Source organism: Myxocyprinus asiaticus, chromosome 21 (assembly GCF_019703515.2).
Source record: "Myxocyprinus asiaticus isolate MX2 ecotype Aquarium Trade chromosome 21, UBuf_Myxa_2, whole genome shotgun sequence".
NCBI classification, from domain to species: Eukaryota; Metazoa; Chordata; class Actinopteri; order Cypriniformes; family Catostomidae; genus Myxocyprinus; species Myxocyprinus asiaticus.
Window position 1 is genome coordinate 3,011,125 of NC_059364.1, and position 23,350 is coordinate 3,034,474.

General features: G+C 38.8%; 1 protein-coding gene across 4 annotated transcripts in view; it reads left to right on the plus strand.

Annotated features, from left to right (window-relative positions):
- LOC127411917 (AT-rich interactive domain-containing protein 4B-like) overlaps nucleotides 1-23,350 on the plus strand; it is a 125,620-nt gene that overhangs the window by 63,085 nt on the left and 39,185 nt on the right. For all 4 annotated transcript variants that reach the window (XR_007892360.1, XR_007892361.1, XR_007892362.1 and 1 more), the window contains exons 8-14: nucleotides 8,964-9,105; nucleotides 12,614-12,693; nucleotides 13,764-13,840; nucleotides 16,776-16,924; nucleotides 20,747-20,819; nucleotides 21,462-21,556; nucleotides 21,652-21,749. Coding sequence is in view for 1 of the 4 variants with exons in the window: in XM_051647821.1 (XP_051503781.1) it covers nucleotides 8,964-9,105; nucleotides 12,614-12,693; nucleotides 13,764-13,840; nucleotides 16,776-16,924; nucleotides 20,747-20,819; nucleotides 21,462-21,556; nucleotides 21,652-21,749 (714 nt within the window). In the remaining 3 variants the exon portion in view is untranslated. The remainder of the gene's footprint in view (nucleotides 1-8,963; nucleotides 9,106-12,613; nucleotides 12,694-13,763; nucleotides 13,841-16,775; nucleotides 16,925-20,746; nucleotides 20,820-21,461; nucleotides 21,557-21,651; nucleotides 21,750-23,350) is intronic.

Consider the following 23,350-nt stretch of genomic DNA (forward strand, 5'->3'; position numbering starts at 1 on the left):
TCCTTCTTGGACCACTTTTGGTAGGTACTAACCACTGCATACCGGGAACAACCCACAAGACCTGCCGTTTGGAGATGCTCTGATCCAGTCATCTAGCCATCACAATCTGGCCCTTGTCAAAGTCGCTCAGATCCTTACGTTTGCCCATTTTTCCTGCTTCCAACACATGAAATTCAAGAACTGATTGTTCACTTGCTGCCTAATATATCCCACCCCTTGACAGGTGCCATTGTAACAAGAAAATCAATGTTATTTACTTCACCTGTCAGTGGTTTTAATGTTGTGGTTGATCAGTGTATATCTTGAATTTAGTATGATTGTTTAGATATTTTGTACAAAATTTATGCAAATAAACAGCAAACAAAAAATGTGTCAGCGGGCCGCAACTTCTGACGCTTTCTGCTTGTCAGTCACTTTGTGCGTTCTCATTGTATTGTAGTTGCAGCGAATTATTGAGGCTTAATGCCATTTTTATGCCAGATTACGCCAGATTTCGAGGAACACAGAAACAGTGGATGACGGTAGGTGCTGCTTTCAAACTCTCACATGATGTGTGCTTATGTCTTCGTCTGCTGTAAAGAGCGCTTGTCGAGTTGCACCATCCATGATTCCCTGGGATCGTCCTGGTTTTTGGCCGTTCTGGAAAAATAAAATTCCATTCCCAAAATGTCCCGTAATTTGACAATTTTCCTGATGCGTTTACCCAGATGAACACTTCTTGTTTATGTGCACAGTATTCAAGAAGACTGATCAAACGTGCTGTGCTAAACCGCTCTCTCATATGAATCTTTAGAAAGTCCGATTCATTTTAGTGAATCGGTTTGTTCATCATTAAAGGACGATTCATTTGAGTTTCACGCCAAATACCCTATTTTTACATCTACTTGCTACTTATTTGTTGCTGAATATTTAGTACTGATAGTTTTATATATATAACTATTTTCTCCCAATTTGGAATGCCCAATTCCCAGTGTGCTTGCCCATGGTCGCGTAGTGATTTGTCTCAATCCGGGTGGCGGAGGATGAATCCCAGCTGCCTCCGCGTCTGAGACTGTCAATCCGTGCATCTTATCACGTGGCTTGTTGAACGCGTTACCATGGAGACATAGCGCATGTGGAGGCTTCACGCCATCCACCACGGCATCCACGCCCAACTCACCACGCACCCCACCGAGAACGAACCACATTATAGTGACCATGAGGAGGTTACCCCATGTGGCTCTACCCTCCCTAGCAACCAGGCCAATTTGGTTGCTTAGGAGACCTGTCTGGAGTCACTCAGCATGCCCTGGGATTCAAACTAGCGAACTCCAGGGGTGGTAGCCAGCGTCTTTTACCACTGAGCTACCCAGGCCCCCCTATACAGTATATATATACTTCAGTGTAGTTAGGCCCTGTTATTAATAGCTTGTAGTGTAGTAACTATTTTTTAAAAGAGTAGCTTCAACTCAAAATTGCTCAGGGATAAATTAAGTAAATATTTTAAACTTGTACATTATAAAATGATTGGTATTATTATTTGAATTAGTTATGCTGTTCATGTTCAATTCCATGGACTATAAGCTATAAACTATATTTTCAAAATAAAATGACCTGTCTTTGTCCACCAGCGATTGATTGTATTCAGTATTACTTGTAAGAGACTCAATTATTAGGCTTTAAAAATAACAACATGAACAGGTCACATTTTTTTAAAGATGAACAGATTTGAATTTGCAGTGTTTACTTTTACTTTTTGATACTTAAGTATTTTCAAAAGCAGGTACTTTTTACTTTTACTTAAAGGGGTCATGACATGAGGAATACAACTTTCCTTGATCTTTTGACATATAAGAGATTATTGTACTATATAAACATACTGTAAGTTTCAGAACTCAAAACTTCCTCCTTAATAGAAAAAGATAATTTATTTAAACCAACCTGCAGAAACGACTCATTTGGAATTCGTGGAACTTGTGACGTCACAAGGACCAAACACATCTGCATATGCAACGCACTGGTTCACAGTCAGTCACACAGTTGAAGTGAAGAGAGATGGGACCTGTCATGGGAGATTCGTCCTAAGTGGATTTAAATGTTTTTCTACATAAACATGCACAGACAGATGTCTTTGACCACTTGATACATATCTCGGGCCACTTTTAAAAGACGCTATGTCAAGTTACAACTCTGAAGAGGAGAAGCTCTCTGTTATTTAAGGATGAGGCAGTTAAAAAACTGCACAAAAACTGTGAGTAAATGTTTCATTCATGAATATCCATATATCATGACTGTGTGAGTTTATGGTGCTGTCACTCTGTTTACACCGGGCGCATCTGTTGACGCGACGCAACGGCTTGAGGCTGTCTACGCCGGGTGCATCGACACAAACTTTCTAAACCGTTTATTTGTGTTGTAGGCAGTAGTAGCGCCACCGCATGCAGTGCAAAATGGAACGGGACATCTGTTTACTGTCGGAGTAACGCCGCGCCGCAATGGACGCTTCCATGATAGACAACATCATTGATTATAATGGGTTCTATTGCTTTTGACGCAACTCTCATGTTCGTTGTAGACGGTGTGAGTGTTAACAGTTGTGCTTGAGATGAACTGTTTAATATATTCAGATGCAATGTGCTGGATGTGCCTTGTGTGTAATCCCTGACATTTAGGTTTATAATGTTTTGGTGCTTATTCAATTTCTCCCTATTGAGTTTCAAAAATGGCTCTATTCGAGGGGCTGCGCGATGTTAGCCAATCAGAACAGTGGGCGTTTACGTTGAAGTTTTAAGGAGGTGCTTATGCCAAAACTGAGCGTTTCAGACAGAGGGCCAGAGACAGGGTGGAAAATGATGATATATTACTAAGTTATGACTGTTTTAATGCAAAAATACTTTACTAACATTAGCAGTGGACCTCAGGGAAGATAATAAAACTATTAAAAAAAAAGAGCATTTCATGACCCCTTTAAGTCGTTTTTTAATGGATAATAAAGTGGTCTCTGTACGTTGACTTGAGTATAGAAATTGAGTATTTTTTTCCACCACTGCCATGTTGCTCAGTTGAGGGCGTTATTTTGCTGCTGTTGTTTTTGACAACCACTTCTGCTTGATGTCGGTCTCAATAAAGCTCATTTGGTGTCTTTGGAGTGCGGGGTTTTGGAAAGAGGGTGTGGCCAATCCAACGGCTCAGCGTGTGTAATGAAGTGACAGCTGTACAGTTTTTTTGCTTGTTTTTTTTTTTTCTGGATCGGAGCTAGGGTTTGGAACCGAGAACCGCTTCTTATTACGATTACCATTCATAGTTTATGGTGACAACAGTGGGATGCTGTCCATAAGCTGCGTCCCAGTGAAGCTGTGTACAATTTTCTTGTATTATAAGTGAAGATAATGTAAAACTGGACATTTACACAGTGCGGAACATGCCAGAAACCGCAAAGACTACTGATGCTGTACGCCGTATTATGAGTCTATTAGATACAGTAATCACTGACTTGTCGTAGAATGTTCTAGATAAATAGTCGACTAGAAAAAAATAGCTCTCATGCAAGCCTATATACTGTAGTTGGCAGGTTTGTTGCTGGTTCACGCTCTCTCCTCGTGGTTTTGCGCCTCTCTTGTGTTGTTGTTCGAGTGAGTAAGACTCCCTGTGTTTTATCATGTCATGTTTATTCGTGATACAGCCTGTTGATTGGTTCATTTAATGATAACAAGGTTTGCTCTCCTTTGGCGGTGTATTGAAGCACTGGCTCATAATTGAGAGCGACTGTTGAGTCACGCTCCATATCGAACATTGGCAAGTGAAAAGCTCTTCAGCAAACGGAGCATAATTACCTATTATCTTAATCTGAACTAACAGGAAGTGAAGAGAAGACACAGAACCGCCTTCTGTTGTGAGGTTATACAGCTCAACGCTGTGATTCAGGCGGCACTTATCTTGTAAAAATGAATCATTTGAATACTGTTCAGCTTTATCTGACTCCAATGGGTGATCCAATCACAAGTGGTCAGGTGAGACAGATTGCTGTTTACACCTGACGTTAACGTGCATCACAAATGTGTCTCCTGTGACCACTTGTGAACTGATTTCATCAAGGGAAGGTTTTTCTTTGATTAGAATAATAATTAAAGCTGCAAGCAGCAATGCGGATTCCTCCTCAAAACTGCAAATTATGTAAAAATTGACCTGGTAGAGACATGTACTTCACACATGTACACAACATTTCATTAATTTGTTATTAAACATTGCAAGAGTCTTCATATGAACTGGTGATTGAATCAAAGTATCGGTTTTATGACTAGCGGATTTGTGAAGCATTATTTTAGCGTTAGCAATAAATAATAGTAAACTGTAATTCTGTCATCTTTTGACATATCAAGGTGAAATTTAGCACAGTACTTCAGAGTGATGTCATCTTAAAGCCTGTTAGGTTGGAAAAAACATTAGTCAAAATGGCATTAGATTTTTTGGACATATAGATATTGAGACAATGTGGACATTTACATAAATGTGCACCTTTCAGCCATTTTGTAATGTATTCATTTTTGCTAAATATCAAATTGAAAGACATGTATCCTACACACACATACCAAGTTTCAAGTCAATTGGAGCTATGGTTCAGGAGGAGTAGTTTTTTGTAATTTTGGACAAATTTGTATTGTACAGGAAAAAAAGAGAAAAAAAAGAGAAAAAAAAAAGAGTTCATGGGTTCTAGAGGCTTTTTAGTTCCTCATGAGAAATGAGTCATATATATCAGGTGTCAGAAATGTTGGACTTATGGGGTGGAAATGGCATTACTATGAAAATGGACAAATTGGGGAATGGCCTGTAGCGCCATCTATAGGCTCACGTGGGCCATTTTTGGTGTGCTAGTTACTCATGGCCGGTAGTATCAATGTGCCAAATTTCAAAACTTTTTACCAAGAAGATCTTGAGTTATTGGGCAATTTAGAGCTACAGGAATAATAACAATAAGAAGAAGAATACTAACAAAAACAATAGGTTTCCTCCTACCGGAGGAATTCTAATAATTCACCTTTTAAAAACGGGGTTCCCGCGATCAGTGAAAACCTGAAACATCAGGGAATTTAAAAATTGTGATTTTTAGGACAGGAAAAGTCATTGTAATTGATACAATCTTTAAAATCATGGAAAAGTCTAAAGTGAATATACATTTTTATATTTTTCCACTGCTTAACCTTTTAAACTCTACAGACCCGCCGGCGTGCGATAAGTTTACGCTTAAATTGTAAAGGTCCCCGATGGGGGTGGGCGGTATGACAAAAATCTTATATCACGATATGAGTAATTTTATATCATGATAACGATATATAATGATGTAGTTATTATTATTATTATTATTTTTAAATGAACAAAAAATGTTAAAATATTAAACCATGTGGGTAGTGCCTAGTTTTGCATAATCCAGTCAGTAAATTAAATACTTAAGAAATGTAAATGTAAATAAATGTAAATGTTAACACTTCTCGCAGAAAATATAAAAAGTTTACACGTTTCTTGCAGAAACAATATCAAGTAAACATAAACACTTAATATAATACAATAAATAAATGCCTTTCAAAGGAAATATAAAATAAATAAACACCTCAATCAAAACGATTACAAATTGTGAGCAAGGAATACAAGCTGGTCAACTCTCGTGTTTCAGTGCTGATCTGCGGCATGTGACAATGTTCCCACTTGTGCTGAAAGCCCGCTCTGATGGGGCACTTGTGGCAGGGATGCAGAGATACTTTTTTTGCCAGGATGGCCACTCGTGGAAAATTGGCCTCATGCTGCCTCCACCATTCTAGAGGGTTGGTCTCACCATCAACCTCAACTGACTGTATATACTAGCTGTTAAGCTCCATTTCAAGTCGTCATTTTTATTTGTCTAGCGCTTTTCACAACACACATCATTTCAAAGCAGCTTTACAGGAAATCATACATTAACAGAAAATGAAACTGTAACATCTATAAAGTCTTAGAGTCATCATTGTGTAGTTTGATTAAATATGATTGTAAATTGTGTATAAAATTAAATAATTAAATAACTGGATTTATAACCCCAGTGAGCAAGCTGAAGGCGACTGTGGCAAGGAACACAAATCTCCATAAGATGTTGGTTAATGGAGAAAAATAACCTTGGGAGAAACCAGCCTCACTGTGGGGGCCAGTTGCCCTCTGACTAACATCATGAATATAATGCCAATATTAGTTATTTATGGTTTAAAATGAGTAAACTAAGTGTTAAGCGTCAGTGTTTAAACAAAGATTTAGTATGAACTGTAAGATTAATAACTAATGTCTTTGAAGTTCATCCTGGATTAACTGCAGAAGTTCACATAGATGCATTGCCCTTTATTAGTTGGCTGATGAAGGCTTTTGTTGGCAATTAATTGATAGTCTATGTATTCCATTTTAAGAGTGTAGTTCATCTTTAGACCAAGGTGATTTGGTGGGGTCTGTCCTAAGTCCAAGGTTCAGGCAGTGGCATATGAAGTATCCGATGTCCTATGGCTGGATTTGGCATCAGTTCATCCCCTGAAGTCCATCGTAATAGACTGAAGTGATGTCTGGCTGGCACCGGCTTCATTAAGTCATCATCACTCAGAGACACGTAGCAGTGGAGTCCGACACCAAGCAGGAACAGAGCTGGATCTGGCCGGCTCTGGTAACCTTGGGATATGAATCCCGACATGGAACAAATAGAATAACATTAGCGTAGATGCCATTCAATTTATTGCAGAGTTATAGATCATGATCAATGTTTCTGGTTTCTGGTTCCGGCAGACTTAACTAAAGCAGCCTAATTGTGAGTTGATGGATAAATTAGGTGTATGCCTGACTAAATAGATGTGTCTTTAGTCTAGACTTAAATTGAGTGAGTGTGTCTGTGTCCCAAACACTGTTAGGGAGACTATTCCATAGTTTAGGAGCCAAATAGAAAAAGGATCTACCTCCTTTCGTGGAGAGTCATTTCACAAACAGCTTGGTGTTTGCGTGATGCAATTTTGAAGAAGCTGCCTAAAGTCGTCTTCTGCTTCTTAGCAGGAAGCCCTGACCCTTCAGCAGCTTCAGCTGGTGGCATTGAGACTACCTCTGCAGACCTTGCCTGCTCAGCTGCTTGACTCCCCATCTCTGCAGCAGCTTTGACGTTAATGTAGTCCACTCTCTCTGCCTTAATGTATGTTGGTTTAAAGTGAGGATCAAGAAGGGAAGCCATGTCAAGCTGTTCCTGGGTGGATTGGTCAGCATATTTTTCATTCAAATAATCAAGAATTCTCAACTTGATGTCCTTTTTGAGTTGATGAAGCACAGGCTTCAAGTACGAAACGCTCACGTACTGTTCTCCAGACAAGGCATCTGTAAACTCCACAAGAGGGCTCAATGCTTTGTTCACAGATTCAAGAACATCCATGTTCTGCCATGTTGGAGCTAAATGTCTGGTCTTTTTTTCAGCTTGAAGGACTTGTGTTAGAGCTTTCTCCTGCTCTATAGCCCTTTCAGTCATTTGTTGCCGAGAGCCCCATCTGGTTGGAGTCTCAGTTATGAGCTTATGAGCCTAGCTGTGCCTGAGCGATGGCCAGTTCACGCTGTCTTTTCCAAGTATTTGAGAAGGCACTCACGACTCTTTTGCAGACCCCAACTGCACAGTCAACGTGAGGCACATTTACACCTCTCTCTATTTACATATAAAGGAGAGGGGAATGTGTAATACATGCTGTAGCAATGGCAGACAATCACACTTTAAAAGTGGCATGCATTTATTTAAAATATATTATTAATCTTAATTATTATTGACATTTACAAGTAACGTTAATAACATAGTTATATAGTTAATAACAAGATATAAAGATAATATTATACTATTTATTATTATTATATATTATTATCTACATTGAAATTGATTTTTTTTGCAAGACACTTACCAGTGGCTAAATGTAGACAGTGCCCAAATCATTGTAACCTTGTCCAGTCATTTAGTTGGAGTGCTTTAAATGTTGTTTGTGGCATTATCAGTGGTGACACAGACTTGATGATCCTCTCGCAATCCCCATGATTGAAGCGCTTCCCTTAAGCTTTGTGCTATCATCTCTCCAGTGTGGTCTTCATGAAAGTAGGAAGTCTGCAGGCATCTACTGCACAATGTCCAGTCTATGATGAAGTGGATCGGTAAGCTCATATACGGCTGCGTAGTTCAGCTCGCCCACAAATCTGTTGTTATTGCGAAGTATAAAACATTGCGAAGCTCCTCTTCAATTTTCCCTCGGCATTCTCTGTACAATTGCAGCTGGGAACATTTTTGCGGCTCGACATCAAATACCTTGGATCGAGTGTTTTGATCAAATCTAGAAACCCCTTCTTTTCTATAAGAATAGGATATTAAGAATTAAATCAGATGTTTTAAATAAAAACAGGAAAATTCATTAAGCGGGCATTTTCTGCCCCCACATTTTGAATTTCAGGGGCATTTTTGTCGCTTTTGGTGACATTTTTGCCCCAAGCCCTTCTTTTTGTTCTGACCCTGCAACAAACCAAATCAAAACTTTCTTTTTACTTTTTAAACTTTCGCAAAAATAAGAACAGGACCATTGTAATCTTGTAAAATGAGTGATAGTCAGGGGCGTTTCTAGGACTTGAGGAGGTTCGGGGCTTAGCGGAAGTGGGTGGGGGGGGCTCATGTAGCAATATTATTGCATAGCCTACATTTAAAATTACATTCGGGGCTACAGTCAAAACATTCGGGCTGAAGCCCCGGAAAAATGACCTGGTGACGCCGATGGTGATAGTCATGGCACTGTTTTTAAAGAACAGATCTGCATGTAGGTATGTTTATCAGTGGTGATATCTCACTCTGAATTTATGAAAGTATTAATGCATCATCAAGAGACATCGGTGTTATCTGATATGTTTATGCTGCTTCATCACCTTTCAGTGTCTGTTGTTTATTTCACATTAACACATGGAATCTCTCTTCACAGTCAAGAGGAAGAGTCGTCATCTTCATCCAGTGAGGAGGAGGAGGGTGATCAGCAACAGAACGAAGAACTTTATGGCAAGGTGGTGTGTGTGGAAGGAGTCGTCACTAGCGATAAAAAGAAAACCACATGGTACCCTGCGCTGGTGAGTCACGACCGCTGGATGCAAAATACAAAAATGAACACCTACTACGCCTTTTGCTTCGCCCCGTCCTACATTGTTCGCTCAAACAGAAAGTCCCAGGCCCGAAGGCCATAGATTAGAAATTGATATGTCATGCTGTTTAAGAAAAATGTCTATAGTCCCTCAGTGCCACAAGCTATATACTAAATACTACTCTTATTATCTCTACTTTACTGTACTTTATCATACTGTATCACACAATGCAGTCTGCTCAACTTGACCTTCCATTTCCACTGTGGAAAATGAACCTGATGTAATTATAGCCATGATTTATTAAATGCGTTTTTAGTTTTTTGCTCATTTTATTAGACTTACCAAATTTTGTTGGACATGTTTGCACAAAAAAATTAAAAATGTAAAATTAGGTTTTTATATTGAAAATCAGTACTGGTTACCCAATGAAATATAATGAGGTTATGTGACAACAGTGTAGCATACTACTTTTTTAAATCTTTATCGTTACTTAATGCCCATCGTTTCACTTTTTAAAAAAATCGTTTGCAGTACGCAGTGGATACGCCACAATACAGCTAGGATAGAGTGCAGTTTGGGTTGCGGAAGTTAAAATCCCATTCATTTTCTCCATAGGCGGAACGACTATATACAATAACTAATAAAGCTTTAAATACAGACCCACCATTAGCACCAAGGTTGTTTATCATTGGTATATGCTTCTGTTGAAGCCATCAGTCTGCGTTATTTCATCTTAATTTTTTAGAAATCATATTTAATAAACTACACTACCCATGATCCTAAAGGGAAACAATCCACCAATCAGAGAAGCGCAGCCATCAAATCGTGCCAATAGAGCTCTGCAGCTCCACCCACTCCCATGATGCACTGTGAATGACGCAGTCGTCATTTATATATTTGTAAATATCTGAATATTTTGCAATAAAATTAAAATATATAAGCAACAACTTCAAATCAATAGTTTTATATTTTTCCATCATTCGATTACATAATTTGCAATGCTTCATGGGATTGTGCATCAACTGACATCTCAGATAAAGCCATCAATATCCTCTTTATCTATAATACTTTGAGGTTATGCAAACTGTCTGCTCTCTCTTTGAATGAAAGGCGACTGGTGTCCCTTGTTTACATGCAGTAGTTGATGATTCACAGTCTCGGAAAATCAGACACTGTCCTTTTAAATTTTACAGTTAGCTCAATGTGACTCCACCCCAGGAATGTTGTGCTGCGGAGCTCTCTGGCCTCTCCCAACGGATCTCAGCAGAATGACAGCATGGAAAAATGAAAACAAAGCAAATTAATGGCTGTCGTTTTTCTGTGTAGTCTGAGAGCGCAGGGGAGGCTTGAGCAACAGAGATTTAATGATGCTCAACCTGGTGCCAATCTGCCCTATTATACTGGAACATGTGAGGTCAAAGGTGACTTCTGATGTGGCACATTGTGAATAAAAAATGAAAACAGGCTTGAAACTCAGTCATTTCACAATGTTTCATGAAATCAGAATGGTCCATGTCTTCTACTGTATATACCAGTGTACTCCTAAAAGTTGACAGTTTTAACAGATATATGCAGGTCAAATTTACAATCTTTTGTTTTCTGCAAAGCAGTCCAAAAGTATTGATGACGTAACTTGCACTGCAAATTTTGTCCATTTAAAATGTTCTTTTGATTAAGAATGCCCCACCCCCTAATAGAGTACAACAGTGCCCGGACACTTTATCAATCACTATGGTTCCGTGCGATTAATTGTATAAAAATAATGCGTTACAAAAAATTACTGCAATTAGTCATGTCCCCGGACCATAATAAGGAAGATTCCTGAGCACCGGTTTTCAGCAGGGGGCAGTAAGTGAAAATCTAGTTGTGTGTGTGTGTATATATATATATATATATATATATATATATATATATATATATATATATATATATATATATATATAATTTGCTCACGGATGCCAGCAGGTGGAGGCAAAAGTCAATTTTTGTGTGTAATATGAGCCAGTTGGTGACGTGAAGTGAGTCAGCATCAGTCAGTGTTTTCATTCATTAGCACACCGTGATATATAGATATATATATATATATATATATATATATATATATATATATATATATATATACACACACACAGCAGTTAGTTTCGGTCCTCGAATCTGATTTGACAAGAGACGTTCCATGAGTACTGATGGTCTCACACCATCATCACTCGGACGCTTCACTATGTGTATCACTCCGCTTGTGTTCGTGCCGTTCTAAACTAAATTGTAAGAGTAGTGCAGATGTGTTAAGAGCTATCTGTCTCTTTACATTTAATTTTGTGACATTACATGTTTTAGCCAGCAGGTGGAGGCAGAAGACCATTTTGGTGTGTAATATGAGCCAGTTGGTGACGTGAAGTGAGCCAGCATCAGTCAGTGTTTTCATTCATCAGCACTCCGTGATCGCTCGTATTACTACTACACTACTAAAGCTAGGAAATAGCTTTAAACGGCTTTAGACTAACAACTTCAGCATTACGGCTCATCATAGCTGAGAGACACAACAGACTGATTAATTACACAAACTTACCGGACTTTCCACATTGGACAAAATGGCAGAGGACATTTCGGTTTCTATAGTGGATGACTGATGCGCATCAGCTACTGCGAAATAGGGAGGCTATTTTTCCACTGGGAAAATAGGATGCATTTCACCAAAATGACATTATCTTCAGAAAGCTAAATAACACAATACAGCATCATCATCAACAGGTGATCTCACACGTGCCATCTCTCTCTCTCTCTCACACACACACACACACACACACATATCCTTGTTTCTCCAATAGCATGTTAGAAACAGTCAAGCTTTGATAGAAATAGTTCTGAAGTTATGTTTTTAAGAGGCTTGGACACATTATTTGGTTTGAACCAGCAATGGCAGATTCTGATCTGTCGCGTAAGAAAGTAGTTCCATGCACAAATGTGTTTTTTGTGACCATACTCAGTTTTTCCTAATTTTTATAAATGTACTTGTTCATTGAACTGTTGTATATAAGCAATATCACACTCGCAATCGGGGATAGGGCCTATATGCGATTAATTGTGAATAATTTGATTAATTAATCAGAATATCATGTAATTAATTTTTAGTTTAAAAAATTTAGTGATTGACAGCCCTATTTCTAAGTAATCATTACAGATCAATTTCCCTTCGTAAATAAATATGAATTAAATTTTTTCTTCTGGAACAAGACTGTTGCACTCCATACCACCTGCTTCAAATGAGCAATAGCAAGTAGCAAATTGTGGTTCACGGCTTTGATGTAAACTAAAGCCTATTGGCTATTTAAAAAATACGAATAAAAAACTTTTGGTTGTAAAGCTGTTTTTCAGCTGGAAATATTGCTTGGTGCACCTTTAAAGACTAATATAATCTCAGATTATGTCTTGTTTTCTTTTATCATTGCTTCTCAGAGTCATGTGATCATCTTCGTTGTCATTTTGTTTTGTAAAGGTCATCTCTCCAGACTGTCATGAAGATGTGACGTTGAAGAAAGACAACGTTTTTGTACGCTCCTTCAAAGATGGAAAATTGTGAGTGAAGATATTTCAGACTGTGCTTCTAATTTTAGCTTTATAGGAGCAGAACAAGTCAAACTATGAACAAGTCTTGTCTGTATACTTTGATTTCTTCGTGGTCTTTGATTAATGCTGCGATTTGGTAAAATGCCCATTTAGCATAAAAGTTGGAAAGCTACAAATGAGGAAGCACGTGATGTTTCTGTTAGGGAAGTCAGGGGATGTAGCTAAATGTCCGTCTCAAATTAACCTTCCAAAAGCAATTTATACTGCCGCTGCTTAAGTTGAAACTGCAGAATTGGTCTCATTCAAGCACGTGGGAGACAAAACTGTTTCATTTCTGTGGGTTTCAAACTGTGCACTTCTTTGTTCTCCAACATTTGGTCACATTTTGAGTGATTATATCTAATGTTGAAGATATTAACATGTCAGCTTGTTCCTAAGCATATTTTTGATAAGGGTTAATGCAAATAAAAAGATCGGATGCATGATTGCATTTCTCAGACTCATTTTATTTGCGTATTATAGGCTTCTGATTAATGTTCTATTATCAGCAAACACTGCATAAGTTACCTGTAGAGCTGCGGTTCTGTGTTCTTGTGTTGAACACGTGTGAATACACTGAACTGCTCCACCTAGTGTCTGTTTTTAGACAGTAATGACATCATTGACTTTTAATGACAATTTTTAAATATTTATAAACATGCCATCATAACCATCATATGCTGTTACAAACTATTCTAAATTAGACCTCTTAATTATTTGAGTTTGCAGCAGCCCGAGAAAAACTATTTGGATGTCATTGCATGAGATATCAAAATACCAAAGCAAGTGATATTTATTTTAAAGAATGATAGCACACTTTTAAGTAAAAAATTTCACGACAAAATATGTGTTTCAAATTATTAAACGGATTTATAGACAAAGTGTTGTGAAACTTTGTGTTTGTCAGACATTAGTGGAACATCATAAATGTGCTGATCTCCACCTGCTGATGTAAGACAACTGTATGCAGTATAAACGTTCACAGTTATTTAACAGTTATATGATGAGTCACTGCTCACAGGTTTTACGTTACCTTACAGTTACACGGTTTTGCGAAAAGACATCAGAGAGCTGGATGAAGAGAAAGCTCCTAAAGCAGATGCAGGACTCAAACCAGGTGAGAGCACAGTTGCCACATATACACATGGTGTGTGACTACATAAACAGTTTGTCGGTGCGAATTGACAAAGAAAAACTTTTGTGATACACAAGTATTCTGTCGAATTGTTAAAAAGTGGGTAACACTTAATAATAACAGTAATAGGGGGCCTGAGTAGCTCAGCAAGTATTAACGCTGAGTACCACACCTGGAGTCGCAAGTTCGAATCAAGGGCGTGCTGAGTGACTCCAGCCAGGTCTCCTAAGCAACCAAATTGGCCCAGTTGCTAGGGAGGGTAGAGTCACATGGGGTAACCTCCTCGTGGTCTCGATTAGTGGTTCTCGCTCTCAATGGGGTGCATGGTAAGTTTTGCATGGATTGCGGAGAATAGCATGAGCCTCCACATGCTGTGAGTCTCCGCGGTGTCATGCACAAATTAGCCAAATACATTTAAACTCAGTTTTTCACAATTCCTGACATTTAATCATAGAAAACATTCCTTGTCTTAGGTCAGTTAGGATCCCTACTTTATTTTAAGAATGTGAAATGTCAGAATAATAGTAGAGAGAATGATTTATTTCAGCTTTTATTTCTTTCATCACATTCCCAGTGGGTCAGAAGTTTACATACACTTTGTTAGTATTTGGTAGCATTGCCTTTAAATTGTTTAACTTGGGTCAAATGTTTTGGGTAGCCTTCCACAAGCTTCTCACAATAAGTTGCTGGAATTTTGGCCCATTCCTCCAGACAGAACTGGTGTAACTGAGTCAGGTTTGTAGGCCTCCTTGCTCACACACGTTTTTTCAGTTCTATCGGATTGAGGTCAGGGCTTTGTGATGGCCACTCCAATACCTTGACTTTGTTGTCCGTAAGCCATTTTGCTACAACTTGAGGTATGCTTGGGATCATTGTCCATTTGGAAGACCCATTTGTGATGGAGCTTTAACTTTATGGCTGATGTCTTGAGATGTTGCTTCAGTATATCCACATAATTTTCCTTCCTCATGATGCCATCTATTTTGTGAAGTGCACTAGTCCCTCCTGCAGCAAAGCACCCCCACAACATGATGCTGCCACCCCCATGCTTCACGGTTGGGATGGTGTTCTTCGGCTTGCAAACCTCACCCTTTTTCCTCCAAACGTAACGATGGTCATTATGGCCAAACAGTTCAATTATTTGTTTCATCAGACCAGAGGACATTTCTCCAAAAAGGAAGATCTTTGTCCCCATGTGCACTTGCAAACTGTAGTCTGGATTTTTTATGGTGGTTTTGGAGCAGTGGCTTCTTCCTTGCTGAGCAGCCTTTCAGGTTATGTCGATATAGGACTCGTTTTACTGTGGATATAGATACTTGTCTACCTGTTTCCTCCAGCATCCTCATTGATGATTGATTTATTTGCACTTTTCGCACCAAACTACGTTCATCTCTAGGAGACAGAATGCGTCTCCTTCCTGAGCGGTATGATGGCTGTGTGGTCCCATGGTGTTTATACTTGCGTACTATTGTTTGTACAGATGAACGTGGTACCTTCAGGCATTTGGAAATTGCTTCCAAGGATGAACTAGACTTGTGGAGGTCCACAATTTTTTTTCCTGAGGTCTTTGCTGATTTCTTTTGATTTTCCCATGATGTCAAGCAAAGAGGCACTGAGTTTGAAGGTAGGCCTTAAAATACATCCACAGGTATGCCTCCAATTGACTCCAATTAGCCTATCAGAAGCTAAATTAGGCTTGACATAATTTTGTGGACTTTTCCAAGCTTCTTAAAGGCACAGTTAACTTAGTGTATGTAAACTTCTGACCCACTGGAATTATGATGTAGTCAATTAAAAGTGAAACAATCTGTCTGTAAACAATTGTTGGAAAAATTACTCGCGTCATGCACAAAGTAGATGTCCTAAAGGACTTGCCAAAACTATAGTTTGCTAATATTAAATAAGTGGAGTGGTTAAAAATGAGTTTTAATGACTTCAACCTAAGTGTATGTAAACTGCTGACTTCAACTGTATACACACAATGTTATTTTTTTATTACTATTATTTTGACTGTTTTCTGATAGTTTCTTACTTTTTAGACTAGCTGTCTTTGCCCAGTACATTTTCCTGCTTTTTTGTCCTTTGCTGATCACATGCCTTAAAAATGACGATTTTAACAGCTCCAATAATACACTAGTTTTAACAGAAGAATTAAAGTAAGTGCTTTTATAAAATTATAAGCTTCACATTTCTGACTTTAAACCCTCCAAAAATTGGCCCCATTCACTTCCATTGTAAGTGCCTCACTGTAGCCTTGATTTTTGCTTTTTTTAAAGAAAAGGAGGGACGAGTCGAAACTATTTTTGTGGTAATCAGCATTACGTCACAAATACTTTTAATTAAGCATAACTTGTATTTACCTGCGATATTCCCTTAAGTAGCATAATATATAAAGTAACGTGTTATTACACAGCTCTCTGGAATACTTGATTCTGATCGCTAAACTATAAAATTGATTGTTGTCCATGGCAAACGATTTCCTACATAGCTGTCTCTGGTATTACTCCACACTCTTTCTTATCGCATCACAAAATAATTTCAACTCAAATGCATTTTTCAAGATGCATCCATTTATTTTTTGTTATGTAGCCTTGTAAAAAGTGGCATATTATACTTTAAACTGGAAGAGGAGAAAGTATTTTAACAAGTGATTTTGTGATTTCTGTGCCACTTGCATTACCAAATGGAACTGTCTTCCCGAACACTCCGACATCTATCAATAAAACAGATAAATCTTGACCTAATCTCACACTAATGGTTGAGTCAATGTTGGTATCTCAGGCTAGTTGGGATTCTCAAACAAACAGTGGAATTTTTTAACATTGACAGAGTCACAGTGTTTATACTTTTCAGGGGAATAAACCTACGAATGGCTTACGTATTGTGAATGTGACCCTTGCCCTTGTGTGTTTAACAGCGTTAGATGCAGCGTGGGAGTTCCAGCGCGCTGGTACCGTGCCCAACACATGGAGGACGGAGGTGAAGGACGAAAGCTCCAGCAGTGAGGAAGATGATGAGGAAGATGAGGAAGAACAGGAGGAAGAGGGCAGCAGCGAGGAGGAAGAGGTGACAAAAGCATCACAACATAGAGACTGAATGTGTGGGGCAGAACAATGCCACATTTTATTAAATTACAGTAACACTCTAGTATTGTTGTTCACTTTTTAGCAGTTCCAGACGTTATATGCAGACTTTTGTTTTCTAATTTTGAGACAAAATCTGCGCAATTGTGCAGAGTGGGTTTAAACATGGGCAAATGTGTGAAACGGGGCTGATAGTACGACACTCTTATTGGTAGCTGAAAGCATCGTTAAATTAGACAAAATATTTGATAAACAAACATGCAAGGGGTGGGGAATGCCTAGAACTTTTATGAATGACAGATGTCGCAATTCTGCAGAAATATGTGGGGGTTTTTGCGAAGTTCTGCACAGACTGTGGGGCAAAATTCCCGAATTGGATTTAAACATGGAAAAATTTCTTCTTTTTTTTTTTTTTAACGAAGCTGCGATTTTTAATACATAAACACACAAGATGGGTGGAGATGTGTAGAACTTTATCAATGATGGGCATTCCAATAGAGCGCAACATTCTGGTTCCGGAAGTAAAAATCCCATTTATTTATCCCATAGACTAATTGATTTTCAATGATAACTTATAAACATTTAAAGACAGACCTACCGTGAGCTACGAGGTTGTTCATCGATGGTATATGCTTCCATTGAAGTCATCCATCTGCGTTGTTTCAACTTGATTGTTTAAAAATCGTGTTTGATAGCGGAATTCATGGTAAACAACTACATTACCCATAGTACAGCGACAGCGTGGCTCGGAGCGACCGCATGCTTCCATGACACACTGTGAATGACGTAATCGAGTCATCTCCCTTCACCCTTAAAGGGACAGTTCACCCAAAAATTTAAATTCTCTCATCATTTACTCACCCTCATGCCATCCCAGATGTTTATGACTTCATTTCTTCAGCAGAACACATTTGAAGAAAAATAGAAAAATATCTCGGCTCACTAGATCCTTATAATGTATGTGGATGGTAACACGATTTTTGATCCTCCAAAAATCACAGACAGTCAGCTTTATCGTCATCCATACGACTCCAGTGGTTAAATTAATGTCTTATAAAGCGATACGAGCACTTTTGGTGCGATATTTAATACTTTTTAACTATAAATCATTGCGTCCGTTAAGCAGCTGTATGCACGTTCACGGGAGGCCTGAGGTCACGATGTCTTTCCAGAGATGCCATGGCAACGTTCCATTCGTTGCAGCAGACGCGCTCTACCTCTGTTGGCATTGCCTGGCATAGCCGACATGTGCACCACCAGTCTCCTGAGCTCTCTGTCTCTCTGAGGCTTGTTGGTCCAGCATCCTCCATCTCCCTGTGTTCCTGGCCAGAGTACTCTGGTTCAAATAAATACGGCTGTGCAAAAACTTGTATCTCCTCTTCTCCTCTTAAATCAATATCTTCTGACATCTTTGTTTGAATTTGCTTCAGTTTGTTTACAGCATTCGGTCTGTACAGCGTTCCTCCTACTCGGTTGTAAACAGCGCTGCTCTTCCAAGTGTGTCACGCATGCGTCACTTCTCGCGTGAACATGCCAATACATCACACGAGAGACCACGTGACCTCAGCCCTCTCGTGAACACGCATACAGCTGCTTAACGGAAGCGATTATTTATAGTTAAAAAGTACTTAAATATTGATCTTTTTCACACCAAAACCAATCGTATCGCTTTAGAAGACATTCATTTAACCGCTGGAGTCGTATGGATGACGTTAATGCTGATTGTCTGTGATTTTTAGTGCATCAAAAATCATGTTACCATCCACTTGCATTATAAGGACCTACTGAGCTGAGATATTTTTCTATTTTTGCTGAAGAAAGGAAGTCATATACATCTGGGTTGGCATGAGGGTGAGTAAATTGAGAGAATTTAAATTTTTGGTAGAACTATCCCTTTAAACTACTTACATGTTTGTACTTATCGGGATATTTTGCAATAAACATAAAATATATTGTTTCTATACTTCTAATCAGCAATCTAAAATCAATAGTTTTATATCTTATTTAATTCAGTGACATTCGCAGTGCTTTATAAGATTGTAGCCCGTGCCCTCATGAAAGACAGTAAGTGCACAACCTTGTGTCTCTGTCTTTATGTCTGATTTTCAAACACTTTTTTGCCTTAAATCAAAGTTTGTGATGTTGTGATTCACCTCGGAGCTGGTCAATGTCAATGAAAGAGGGGGGCCTGGGTAGCTCAGTGGTAAAATATGCTAGCTACCACCCCTGGAGTTCGCTAGTTCGCTAGTTCGAATCCCAGGGCGTGCTGAGTGACTCTAGCCAGGTCTCCTAAGCAACCAAATTGGCCCGGTTGCTAGGGAGGGTAGAGTCACATGGGGTAACCTCCTCGTGGTCGCTATAATGTAGTTTGTTCTCAGTAGGGCACATGGTGAATTGAGCGTGGTTGCCGCGGTGGATGGCGTGAAGCCTCCACACGCGCTATGTCTCCGTGGCAACGCGCTCAACAAGCCACGTGATAAGATGCACGGGTTGACTGTCTCAGACGCGGAGGCAACTGGGATTCGTTCTCCGCCACCCAGACTGAGGCAAATAACTATGCGACCACAAGGATTTACAGCGCATTGGGAATTGGGCATTCCAGATTGGGAGAAAAAGGGGAAAAATCCCCCCCCCCCCCCCCCCAAAAAAAAAAAATCAATGAAAGAAATGAATGGGGAAAATACTTCCGGAACCCCAAGTGGGCGGGCACTGTTGTGCTCTATTCTTGGAGTTCTGCAGGAACAGATTACTTGTTACATCAAAGGCTGCTGTCATCACAATACCATCCGTGGCTTGTTTTTCTTGATTTATTGACATAAATATTATCTTTAGAGTTTAAGTGGTGTGTTTCTTCATAAAAATGCAATAGACCTTTAAGTTACTTTCTAAAACACTCTTTCACACGACAAATTCAAAATAATGTCTGTATTTCATCGATCACTGTTACACATAAGTCATACCCTCAGCAACTCACATTTCTCCTTCACGACTCGTTACGGGGCCATAATTCATGTATTCTACATAAATAATATATTCGAAATAAGCATAACCATACAATGTACTTAAAAGTAATTAAATACATTGTAATTTAGTAACTAATCTGATTACAAGAATTTAAAATGTAATGCATTACACTACTTTAAAAGTAATTGGATTACAGTAACTAATTACATTGTAATGGGATTACACGCAACACTGGTCATCATAGCTGTCCATTTAGGTCTGCTCATGTTGCATCAAAATATTCTATTTCATTTTCTATTTATCATGTGTTTGTGCTGCACTTGAGCATTGTAATTAATCACCGAAAAGTATGTTGCTGACTTCTGTGTACAATTTATTAACATTCTTTTTATCCTTTTTATAGCGCCAATGTGAAGTTGACCATTTAGGCAACTAGCCTTGGTTTACTGATGATCAAAATGGCAATAAAGTAATTTCAAAACACAGTTCTCATCATGTTTTGGATGTGTAGCCGACATAAAGAATTTGACATGCAGTTGATCCACCCGAAATAAGCATTTGATGTTAATTGTATTGATCGTAATTACAACATAAAGGAAAATAATCTGCAGTTGCTATTTATGTCATCCTTGTATTCATTTATTGATGTGTGCATTCATACTGTTTCTTTCACTTCAAATAATAAAGAAGCAGGTCATCTAAACGCACTGTACTGAACAAAAGTGAAGCAAACCACTCGAGAGATGTGCTAGATCATGCTATGCATGCTTATACACACATTTTAACGTTTATGAGCCTTGTCTGACACAAACCTCACTGTGTGTTTTATTCCTGTGTGCAGGAGGAGGTGGAGCCGTTCCCAGAGGAGAGAGAGAACTTCCTGCAACAGCTTTACAAATTTATGGAGGATAGAGGTGAGACCACAACTCATTTCTGTAGTAATATATTTGTGCTGAATGTGCTGAGAGTGAGTCATAGAAACACAGCTTGATGGATCATGAATTAAGATTCATTAAGAGTCACTGTTGGGGGTAGTAGGTTACATAATTAGACTTATTTTTTTTGGAAGTAACAAGCAATCTCACAGTGGGCCACATAAAGTCCGGTCTGCCCACTTAGAAAGGAAGAAACTGTCTCAATTCAGTTTGTTTTTCATGTGCCATATAGGGGCGGGTTGATCTGAAATGGTTGATACCATTTTAATAGACCGGCATGGAAACATCTAAAAAAAGATCCATCGTAATTTTGCGCCTCATTTTCGTTTTTGTGGCTTAAGGTGAGGTATATTCGCCACATGAAGTTCTGGAGAAAAAATCTAATTAATGCAAAAGCTTTTTCTTTGGTAGATGATTTGATTTGATCACTCATGTCACTTACATCGGCAAGGGACAGATAAGCATTCAATTTAAATCATGTATTAATGATGTTGCAGTTCCTAATAAAGTTACCGGCCACTGATGAGTAACTTGTTAAATGCCAATTTTTACTTGCATTTAGTGTTTGGCGACAATCAAGAACAGCTCACTAACTAGACTCCACCTTCTCTTTCTTTTCAGGAACTCCTATAAATAAAAAGCCTGTGCTGGGCTACAGGAATCTGAATCTATTTAAACTCTATAGGCTGGTGCATAAGCTCGGCGGATTTGACAATGTGAGTAATTGTCTGTTACCACCCTGCAAAATTGCTTTTCTTTCTGGATTACCTTTCACTGAGTGAATAAGGCGTGTTCCCTCCCTGTGTCTCAGATTGAGAGTGGATCCGTGTGGAAACAGGTGTATCAGGATCTGGGCATCCCCGTGCTGAACTCTGCTGCTGGATACAACGTCAAATGTGCCTACAGAAAGTATGTATATCAATAAAAGTGAAGGTTTAGCATTGACTGTAAATCTCCCTGGGAAACGACATGTGTCACACACCTGCATTTCAGCTAAATCAGAGCTGAAGATTTCCACACGAGTTGTAAGTCCAACATAAAGTGGAGTTCCATTGCAGTTTTCCCAGTATTAAGTTTAAGGAGGAATCATTAATCATCACAGCAACAAACTCCAACAGAGCGCAGCTTGACTTTCTGTCTGGGGCAGAGACGGTGCTCTATACTCACAATCTTTCTTTCAAACATCTAGATGGAGCGCAGTTGAATGTAACAATGCTGGGTCTTCAAAACTGTTTTCAACTTAACAGTGCATTTTGAAAACGTGATGATTATGGCGTCACGGAAACCATGGTTTGCAGATACACGGTTCAGAAACAGTGGTGCACACTTACTTAGCTCATTACGGTAACCGGAAGGAAGAACAGAGACGCACGTTCTGAGCATTATTTCATTGAATTGACCGGCGAGTCTTCACATAATGACAAAATATATGCATTATATTTTGATTATGCCCTCTTTTGTACTTACAGTAACAGACTACATTATAACAGCCTATGTTAATTAATAATTATTAAATTTGGCATATTCATAGGGAAGAGTCACGACATCTGCCATGCCAAATGTGGGGTGTTTATCTTAAACCCTCTAGCGCCACCAACAGCTCAAAGTTGCACTTGCATTTCTGCTCAGAAGCTGATAAATAACTTTTGAACCTTGTGGAATAGAACGTATAGAAACAGTTGTGAAATTTGGCACTCTCATAGGGAAGAGTCGAGACATCTACCATGCCAAATTTGAGGTGTCTATCTCAGACCCTCTAGCACCACCAACAGCTGAAATTTGCACCAGCGTTTCTGCTGAAGCTAGTAAATAACTTGTACCTTGTGAAAAAAGAGCTATATGGTGAAAAAAAGACATTTGGCACTCTCATAGGAAAGAGTCTCAACATCAACTGTGCCAAATTTGAGGTGTCTATTTCAGACCCTCTAGCACCACCAACAGCTGAAATTTGCATTTGCGTTTTTCCACAAGCTAATAAATAGTTTTAAACCTTTGGAATATAACCATATGGTAAAAAGTTGTGAAATTTGGTACACTCATAGGGAGGAGTCTCAACATCTTCCATGCCAAATGTGGGGCATTTATCTCAAACCCTTTAGCGCCACCAACAGCTCAAAGTTGCACTTGCGTTTTCACTTACAAGCTTATAAATAACTTTTGAAACTTGTCAACGACCGTATGGTAAAAAGTTGTGAAATTTGTCACACTGATTTGGCAAATTCTCAACATTCCTAATTGCAATTTTGGGGTCTGTATCTCAAAGCATGTATCGCCACCAACATTTAAAATTTTATGTACATTTTAGCTTTTAACTTTTCAAATGGTCTAGATACAAAATGGCTCATGCCAAGTTCCTTGCAATCCATGTTTATAATGTCCACCTGCCATTAAAAATATTTTTGAACAAACAACGAACTCAGCTTTTGTCTGATCTTCATCTTGAGACCATACTTTTCAAAAGTTATTAATAGCTGTTTGATAAACCAAACCATATGTGTGTAACTCAACAA